The sequence below is a fragment of the Scleropages formosus genome, chromosome 2 (assembly GCF_900964775.1).
Source record: "Scleropages formosus chromosome 2, fSclFor1.1, whole genome shotgun sequence".
In the NCBI taxonomy this organism is placed as follows: domain Eukaryota; kingdom Metazoa; phylum Chordata; class Actinopteri; order Osteoglossiformes; family Osteoglossidae; genus Scleropages; species Scleropages formosus.
Genome location: NC_041807.1, coordinates 37,860,534 through 37,870,887, shown reverse-complemented (window position 1 = coordinate 37,870,887; position 10,354 = coordinate 37,860,534). Strand labels below are relative to the sequence as shown.

Genomic DNA, 10,354 nt, shown 5'->3' with positions numbered 1-10,354 from the left:
AACCTCTCAAGGCTGAGTCGAGCGGAGCTCAAGAACAAGACACCCTCAATGAAGTGTCCTCTGGTGTTCTCTCCACACTTCTCACACAGAGGCCATGTGTGTAACACAAATGTACACACACGTAGGTAATATAAGTGGTATACGTAAAGTATTATAATTTATAAGTGGCTTTCAGATGGGACAGCTGATACTGAAAGCTCAGCAACGTCCCTCCTTCCCAGCAGGTGGCATAAGGGTTCGAGCTGTGGCTTTGCACTCAATGGACCTGGGTTCAAACTCCCTGCTGTAGTTCCTCTGATCTACAGTATATATTTATCCTGAATTGTTACCCTGCTGAATAAATGAGTAAAGTAACTTACGGAAAGCTAACATGAGCTGCCTTGCACAAAGGTGTCGGATCAATAACGGTCAATGACAATAAATGACACTGCTGATTTGTGCATGTGTGTCTGTTTATTTTTATGGCGCTCTCTTTTCACCAGAGTGACACCAAGAGCTGATCTAAGTTCGCGCAATTCAAAATTATAGCTATAACACAAATAAATAACACCCGAGTAAGCCAGCTGGCAACAGAGGAGAGGAAAACAAAAGTCCCGATCACAGCCAAGGGGAGAAATGTCATTAGCCATGAATCTGAATCCTCCACCCACCATGTCTGTTTTTCCCAATACTGAGAGAAATCAGGCTTAACTGGATTGTAAAAGGGTTCATCTGGGGCACCTAAAGAGGGGTGCGGTGGCGCAGTGGGTTGGACTGGATCCTGCTCTCTGGTGGGTCTGGGGTTCAAGTCCTGCATGGGGTGCCTTGCGACGGACTGGCGTCCCGTCCTGGGTGTGTTCCCTCCCCCTCCAGCCTTACGCCCTGTGTTGCCGGGTTAGGCTACGGCTCCCTGCAACCCCCTACGGGAAGAGCGGTTCAGATGGTGTGTGTGTGTGTGTGTGTGTGTGTGTGTGTGTGTGTGTGTGTGTGGCACCTAAAGTGAGAGAAATTTCTACAACATTCATCACAATTATATGGGAATGCAGGTTTATACGTAAGTTGTAATGAAAAAAAAGCCATGACATGGAAAAAAAACAATACCTGTGATTAAAAGCAAAGCAATTATGATATTATTCTAATGTGAAATTTCATTCCGGGGTTATTTTTGCGAGAAGCAAACACCCAGGAAAACGCCAGGGCGTAGGAAGCGCTCTTCCGATCGATAGTCGGCGCAGGCCGAGGAGCCGCCATCACCCCGTCGCCCGCCTCCGTTCCCCTCTCAGTCAATGTCGAGTTTATGCCTCCTTCGTCCCCGCATCCTTTGTGCGCCTCTCCCCCCCCCCTCGGTACGGCACGCGTGACACACGCAGCCGCTGCACATGTGTGCTGGTGAATAGCAGCGCCGCGCCGATCACCGGTGTAATTAAACAGACAATACGTCTGCGCCGGGACTGAAGGACGCTAATTGTGTATGAATGGTTCGCTCCACAAAACACACACTTGCAAGGACCAGCTCTGCATTCCGGCAACTGAATGTGTCTTGTCTTTCATTTGTCTCTCTCACCGTGCCATTAATCCGCGGAAAATAGCACAAATGCCTTTATGTCTTCAAAGTATAGTAATACCTTTTAAATAAATTAAGAAATTGCACTTTCCTTTTAACCAGCTCTAGCTATACCACCAAAAATATACTATAAAAAATATACTATGTATACATGCTTTATTTTGGTGCATCGGGATGGGTTATCAGAGCAGGGATCATACAGATGTTGCCTTGCAACAAAAAGGACCTGGGTTCAAATCCCACCTCCTTCTGCACTGCCCTTGATCAAGGTACTTACCCTGAATTGATAGTGTACAAAATTACCCAGCAGTGTAAATGGGTAAATCAGCATAAGTGTTTAGTGTACAAATCTAACTCCATAAGTTGCTTTGGGGAAAAGCATCAGCTAAACGGATATATAATAACAATAACAAACACACACACACAATACATTAGGCAGTAAGTGAATGCTGGGATTAACACCTGAAAACCTGGGTAAATGCTGCTTACTGGGATTAACGCCCAAATACTGGGATAAATATTCCTTAAACTGATGAAACCGGCTAGATGAGACAGGTTCAAAATCGCACCGTGGTGAGAGTTTGTGTTTGAGTGAGAAGATGAGGAGACAGTTTGTTTTCAGTAAATCAGACGAGTCGATAGGAAAGGAAAGTACAGGGCGAACGTTTCCACAGCATCCACGGCTGATTCAGCGCTTATCCAGAGTGCCTCCTCCTTTTGTCTGTGTGATAAAAAATTAAAATAAATCCCCAAGCGCCGGGCGATCCAGCTCCGCATGTGCATTTCCCACCTCATTTGCCACAAGGACACCTCCGTATTAAACGTATTAAATCACATTAACATTAGACGAGGCCTGTCTTCGCCGGCGTGAGGGGGCGGGGCGGGGGAGGGGGCGTGCGGCAAATTGCTTTCAGCGGCAGCAAAAAATCACGGTCCGTTAATTTCAATAAAAAAATGCTCCTTTAATTTTGTCCTTTGCAATAAAAAGAATATAAACTGAGGTTATGCTCATCTAGTCTCTTGATTCTGTGTCAAACCAGTGGATGAGACGTGGGCAGCACGGGCCCTATAACACTCCTGCATGCGTGATGCCCTGGTTACATACATTTATTCATTTATATAATCATCCACTTCAGATGGGACTCATTCCTAAAAAACAAATCTATTTTTAGTCATTTGTGAATATCACTTCGATCAGTTAGAGGTAATAATTAATTTATCGGAAGTTAATTAGTATATGGAGCAGTCAGTAGATGGTATTATTTGGATTTAGCCACGTTTGTCATTAACACACTATTAATACTTATTATATTATTTGGATTTAGCCACGTTTGTCATTAACACACTATTAATACTTATTATATTACTCAGATCCCTCTCCTTGCGCTCAAAGGATGCTGGTCCGCTGCAGTACCCTTGAACAGTGTGCTTACACTGAACTGCTCCGGTAAGAATTACCCAGCTGTATACATGAGTAAATATTTGCGATTATCTTAATATTCTAAGTCACTTTGGAGAAAAGTGTCAGCTAAATAATTAAATAATATTTCGTATAAAAAAAAAAAAAAAAAAAAGAGACATTGAAACAGTCTACATTTCTATCACACTGGTGCCTCCCTTCATTTCCGGAATACTGAAAGTAAAGTTATAAAAGAGATTATAATAAATCTTACATAATAGCAAAATCTTAATGCTGTGCAAAAACCATGCAGTGTTGCGGTACTATTAGGTCTAATTTTTATGATTTTTTTTTACTCTTAAAAGTGGTTCTAAAAAGTGGCTGCAAACTACTGAATATCAAAGTAATATTCTTTTAATGATATATTTAATTAGTTTTCTTTAAATTTTCTCTAATTAAAGAAATGCTGAGGGAACTTTATGGGAACAGTTAATATCCTTCACTTTTCTGCCTCTAATTACCTCTTTTACTGTATAAAATATAGAATATTTTCTACGTGCTCTTGACCGAACATTCAAAGTAACCACACGTAACTTGGGAGCATAACCCAAAATCCCTCGCAGTTTTACCTATTGGTACAGCACAGTATTTTACCGGAGCAATTCAGCATAACTACCCTGCTCAATGGTACGAGAGCAGGTCCCTTCCTTTAACTAGGAACCACTACATTACAAGGCCGTGCCTTCATAAATGCTGCAAGGCTTGTTTACATATTGAAGATGGTCTCCTTGACAACCAAACATCCTACACATGGTGCACTGGCGCTGTTTTAGCTGGACAGCAAATAAACGATTAATTATCTTGTTCCATCGCTGTGACATTCCACAGGGCGGCTCACCCCACTGCCAGGGTTGAATGTTTGTGGTGTGCCGTGTACGATGCCGCTGCCCCTCGTCCACCAGAAAGCAGTAGACTGAAAAAGGAACACAAAGTCCACGGAAGTCAGGTTAAAGAAGCCCATGGTGCCACATGCAAAAACCCAAAAACCTCCTTTTATGAAGACCAGACCATGGCTGGAAACCTTCCTCTTAAATACGACACCAAATACGGCTGATGAAAAATTATCTGTACTTTTCTTCTCCCAATCTCTTGACCTGCGGTTTAATAAATCATGACAGAGACACCAGAAGTTTCTTATTTAAAATGACACTTGTTCATAGATCAAATCTACTATACGTGTAGTGTTAGGTTCATGAATTTCTGACGAGTTCCTTTTCTTTCGCGTTCTGCCAAACACGAGGGAGTGCAGCTCGGAGCACTTTCCCACAAATCGACCCATTTTCTGTTTTCCTGTTACGCTTGGCACGGTCGGATACCCTACGCTGAAATTCCTCTTTTAATTTTTAAACAAAACGATGTGGTTTCCTCGGCTCTTCTTTCCAGAGGCAGCCAGTGAACGGAGAGGCAAGACCGTATCCTTCGTGTAACCTTTATGTTTATATATCTTTAAAGTCTTCTATACGATCTTTATATAGTCGGTCCTCAAGTGATGACATAGGCGATTTTTGACATGCCGGACTAACAACCTAGCGATCGTCCCGTGAACCCAGTCTAATTATTTTTGAGTCCTGACATTTGGTCGTAACATCTAAGAACGACCGCTCCGTCTGCTGTACGATAACACCGACTGGCCATATTTGTTATTGCTTGGGCCTTAGTCAGTCTTTGGCTCTCCAGCAGCAGCTGCATTTTATTTACAAACCATTTTGTTTGTGATTCCCTTCAAGCTGTATTTTATTTAAAACGACCAGGCAGAGAAAAAGTGACTTTTCTGTTAATGCTGAAAACGCTAAGGAAAATGAATTAGAAACAACAGCGTATATAATAGCGCAGCGTGAAAATATAATTATAATACCGACTGTATTTATTGTATTACTCCATACTAGTATTATTTTAATGTGAATGATTGAAATTAGTGGAAAAAAAACGACAAAGCCTTATCATACGACTGTATCGATGCATGGTAATTCTTTATACAGGTGGTCCCCAACTTACGATGGGGTTACGTTCCGCGGAACCCATCGTAAATCGAAAACATCGTGAGTCGAAAATATATTTAATACACCTAATACACACCTTTGAGTGACAGATTGGGAGATGTGGATCGCTGCTGCTGCCCAGCATTGCGAAAGAGTATCGCTCCACCTAAGTACCGTTTCTACTGAATGTCTGTCGCCAGCTCGCTATCGTAAAGTCGACAACAATCGCAAGTCGAACCATCATAAACCGGGGGCCACCTGTATATCCTAATGCTACATATAATATAGAGGATTTCCAACTTACTACAGGATGGTCGGAATAGAATCGCATCGTAAATCAAGGACCACCTGTATAGTTCGTTAATATAACCTTTAAAAATTCAAAACACAACATATATTTGACACGGTGGGTGGGACGCCGTATCCTCAGGGCAGGCGAGCCAGCTGGGGCCATTCAGCACCATGTCTTTCAGGTGGTGGCAGTTCAGAGCAGAGCAATCAGTTAGCACCCGTGAACCGACAGGAGAGAGAGGCAGAGACGGAGAGGGAGGGAGAGGAACCCTCTGCAGGCTGCAATGTGCTCCTGAAGCCCGAGCCCAGCCTAATTAGACAAGCGAAATCTCAGACTTTAATGAGCTCCTTGTTTTCTTCGTTAGGAGATGTAATGAAGAAGGCCGCTGGGATACACGTGCCAAGCTGCAGCTAGTGGGAGCCTGTTAAGTGGGTGCAAGAGGAGGCAGAAGGAAATTAGGCAGGGGTCAGCCTTGTTGCCCAGCTTAACGACAGGGCAATGAGGCGGGGCACGCCACGGGGGGGAGGTGGAGGGGATTAACGAGACGAGGACGACGAGCCGAGGCGACCGCCCCAACCTTCGCTCCACAGACACACTCGTGGGGGACGAGGGTCACCGGATTACAGCCGGCATCTTTCCGCTCGACCGGGGTCTCCCTTTGAACTCGGCAGCACCTCAAGTCAGCCTTCCCAGCCTGCTTAGCATCCCTCAGGCTTTCCTCTCTCTCTCATTGGCTAATGCACTCACCCCCTTATATTCCCCGTGAGTTCCCACAGTGGTTGAACTCTTCATTCAGATTTTACCCACAATTCAACTATTTACATTAAACATTTTCCCACTCAAACTCCCATTAAGATGGGTTGTTACAATATATTAAAAAAATAACCATAATAATAAAATACAGCTGCACACTGTCTGGTATTTATTTTAGTTGCCCAGAAATATTGTAACAACCCACCCGGACTGTGCTGTCGGTGGCATTACAGAAAGATGGTTAAGGAGGCAGAAGTGTCGGAACAGGAGCTTTATTGAACAACACAGGAATCATTAAGCCCCCATAACTCCCTACAATGGTCGCCCAACAATTACTTACATCCACAGCAGCAGTGCTGCATTATGAGAGAGCTACTGCTCCTATTGCCACTGCTACAAAAGGTTTGGCAGTATTTCTTGTCAGTTTGAATAAGAAATATGAGGAAAAAGTGTTCTCAGAGGCTAATTTTTACGTTCTTTCCAAGACACTCATCAGCATAAATGGACTACCAAAATTTTCTTGTATCTTCACTTTAAGAATCCTGACTGTAACCGTTGGGTACCTGTCAATACAATTTCTATGAACGTGACTGAAAAATTAACGTGAGCGCTCATCAAACACGTTCGATCTAAATTGTGCCATTTATTCGATAAAGAGCTTGATCGAGGCTAATTAATTACGAGGTCCATTCCAGCATATTGTGCCACCGGGACCAGAATTAAGAAGCCAGACAGAGGGCGAACAATATAGAACCAGCAGCACAATGATTCACACCAGCGGTCGGAAACATTCCAAAAATTCCTTGTATTATTTATTGCATATTTACTGCAAAATTTACTGCATGTGATATAAGGCTCGCTGCAGTACAAACCAGTCATTTTGCTGAGGTGTATTGATTTATGTTGCCTCTAACAGTAAGGGAATAATCATTGAGGCAGTTCTGCCAAGTTAATAAAAAAGAAGGGTCTGGAGCTCCAAAGAAGGGTGTGACGTTTCTAATGGAATAGTTTGTAGATGAGTATTGCTTTTTTTGTTATGAATGTCTTATTAATAATTTTCTCACTGTTATGGATTGCATTTAATCATCTATGTCCCAGAAGCTGCGGGTCATTTCCTGTAGCCAGAGGATTGCAGAGGGGTCAGTGACGGTAAAGCAATGGGACAACAGATGAGTGGTCCTCTTAAACTTGCAGTATTACCATCTTACCCTGTTTACAAGTCAATAAAAACTGTGCATACTTATACGTACATTTTACTGACACCTTTGTCCATGGCAGCTTATAATGCAAGATAAGTATACAGTTATTGATGCATTTGCAGTTCTTTCATGCATGACGATGTCGGCCGACTAGATATTCGAATGATGTGACAGTCCAGCGCATTACAGTCCTATTTCTTTATATATATTTTCTGGAACTAAAGGGGGGGGACTGGCAAAGTTGAACACAAGCTGTTAAAAACACTTTATTTCAGTATCTGAAAAGATTTTTTGCAAAAAAACTTCTTACTGTAATGTATCAAACATCTTATTATAAATGCAGATCTACTAAGGACGTGTCGTAAATGCTGCGCCATCTTCCAGCAGGGCGTCGTGATCACTTGTATTGTCTTTGACACATTATGATGCTATGTTTCGTTAAAGCCTTTTACTTATGTATAAAAAGATTTTAAAAACATGCACATGATACGTTGGAATAACTAGTCAGTCCCCATGACTGGACCCCTCTCCCCCCATTAGTCCAGTCATGTGAAGATGAACTGTGCTCATCATTTATTCATTTGTTTTACTTCCTTCCCCTGGAGCAATTCAAGGGAAAAGCCTTGATCAAAGCTCTTGCAGCAAGAACGGGGATTTGAACCCAGGATCTTTCAAAATATAAGACAACAGCTCTAGCCACTACACCACCTGGTGCCATATTAGCAAAGAACAATTCTACTCAGCTGTGTCCATCTGCTCAGGCAGACAGGAAATCCCATGTCACTCCCACCCCAGGGCACTTTCCATAGATTCATAGGGTCACGACCTCGAGATGATCACCAGCAGGCCTCGCGAAGGCGACCGCGCTCCCGGTGGGCACGAGCTCCAGGGGAAGGGCACGAAAGCGGGCACGGCCTTTCCACGTTAGGGCAGCGAACCGGGGCAGGTAATAAAACACCAGCAGCTTCACCTCCACCTCCACAGGAGTAATTTATGTGGCCCAGGCTGCAAGCGTACATTTCCATGCCAACCATTCGCGTGCAGCTGTCGCCACGGCTTGGCAGCTGCACGATTTGCGGCTTGTATGACGCAGGGCCTCTTATGGCTCCACCTTCAAAATCTGCCGTTGCTGTGTTGAAATAGAGCCAAATTGTGCATTTACAATTGGCCCCCATGGCACCGCACTAGGAGCTGATTGCGGGAGAGAAAAATACACAGCGCTTCCTAACTCGGCGGCTTTGCCGTCATAAATATGCCGAAAGACGGAGAAACGCCACCACGCTGCGTTTTGAAAATGTAAAATTGATTAAGGTTCGTGTACGAGCACAATCCAGAGGTCTTGATGTATTATTCACGGTCCCCTTCGGTGTGAAGATGTCGAAATGAACATTTCGATGATTATAAAATTACCTGAAAATGACTCGGCGACGGCGACACGTTCTCCCCTTGCGGATGGGCCTCCGCTCTCGGACTCCCCTGATTAAGAGGCAGGAAAACGCGGCTCAGGAAAATGGGCCAAGCACCCCTCACTCAAACACTACGCTGGGGTAGAAGTCTATGGAAATATATATCAAACTAATGAAAAGGAGCTTTCGGCTGACCGGTATACTGCCGTGCTGAGTATGGAATGGCATATTATTATAAATTTCACATAAAAGCATAGCGACTAAGTTACTACTGTGCTTAGAAAAAAATGTAAGATCTTTTCATTGCATTCCAGAGCCTTAAAATACTTTAAAAATATAAAATAGAAATATTAATTCATTATATAAATAAAACTTTAACATAAAATATGGAATACATAAATGTAACAAATAGAAAATATAGCAATCTAATCTTTCTAGAAAAGCACCTGCCAAATGCATCAGTGTAATATAAATAAGACACGGGCTCACGCTGATTTTGACACACGACAGTAGAGTTGAAATATCTCAGGATTGTAAAATTAGCAGGCTCAAAACTTCGCAAAAGATACAATTAAACATTTCACCGCAATGGTTGGAAATCGTCCGTGGGAGGAATCCGTCAACAATCTGCACTAAATAAAGGTTTTTGCCCTGTGCCATTTCCGCATTTTTAAATATGCAAACTGTTTTACAACATTATTTATTATAGTGATAGCCAAGGTTTTAACCTATCCTAATTGTTATTTTTATTGATTGTGGCTCAGTGGTAAATGCGACTTTGGATATACGAACAAAACAAATTATGAACAGACTTCCGGACCAGTTGTGTCATAAATTGAGAAGTTGGTGGGTTGTACACTGAAAATGCAACGTAGCTTTATTTCCGAGCTCTGAGGAGCAAAACCAACAAGACGCCGCAATTTCATCAGCCGTTCCACATGTTGAACGCAGTAGGACAGCTTGTTGGGTTTCTGTAAGTAAAATGGGCCTTTTCTTGGCAATCTGTGCAGCAGGTGTTTATACTGAGATCAGAAAATAAATTATTTGTAGAAGGCAGAAATTAAATCCAGCACAGATTTCGGGTCCAAATACAGCGTCTCCTGAAAACAAAAGCCGGTGACGTTTGTGAGGAGACAAAGCGGCACTTATCTGCTGCAGGTGCACGTAACGCACTTTTCTTCTGATGTGTAAGTCTCACGGTTAAATAAATATTATTTTTGTGCGAGATCCATCTGTCTGCATTAACCGCCAATCCAATGATGGTGGTCCAGAGTCTGTCCCAGAGGCACAGGATATGAGGCAGGGGTCACCTTGGATAGGATGCCAGTCCATAAATCCACACATGAAATATATGCACTGTACAACAGGCAATTTAGAGGCACCGGTTCACCTGAAATGTATGTCTTTGGACTGTGGGAGGAAACCAGAGCACCTGGGAAAACCTTCAGAAAAACGGGGGGGGGGGGGGAGGAGGGTGAGCCCTGTTTCTTCCCCCTATGCAGGTGTACAGCAGAGGCACCAGTACTGTATTTTTTTTTTTAAATAATTTTTAAAAAATTTTTTAAATTAGACCTGTAATTTAATGAACAGAATAAAACTATATATTTTAAAAGACATACTATACAAGAATAAATTTATCTACTGCACACTGCAGGACTCTCACAAAACAGGAAGAGACTAGTAAGAAGAGATGGTGATAAATAATGTATTGTGATTAAGGATG

At 42.8% G+C, this 10,354-nt stretch overlaps 1 protein-coding gene across 1 annotated transcript in view; it reads right to left on the bottom strand.

Annotated features, from left to right (window-relative positions):
• Positions 1–3,162: 3,162 nt before the first annotated feature.
• Positions 3,163–10,354, bottom strand: part of LOC108924874 (MORN repeat-containing protein 1-like) — a 29,189-nt gene continuing 21,997 nt past the window's right edge. The window contains exons 9-11 of the mRNA XM_018736507.2: positions 8,636–8,701; positions 3,751–3,915; positions 3,163–3,176 (exon numbers count right to left, since the gene is read on the bottom strand). Of these exons, the coding sequence (XP_018592023.1) occupies positions 3,163–3,176; positions 3,751–3,915; positions 8,636–8,701 (245 nt within the window). The remainder of the gene's footprint in view (positions 3,177–3,750; positions 3,916–8,635; positions 8,702–10,354) is intronic.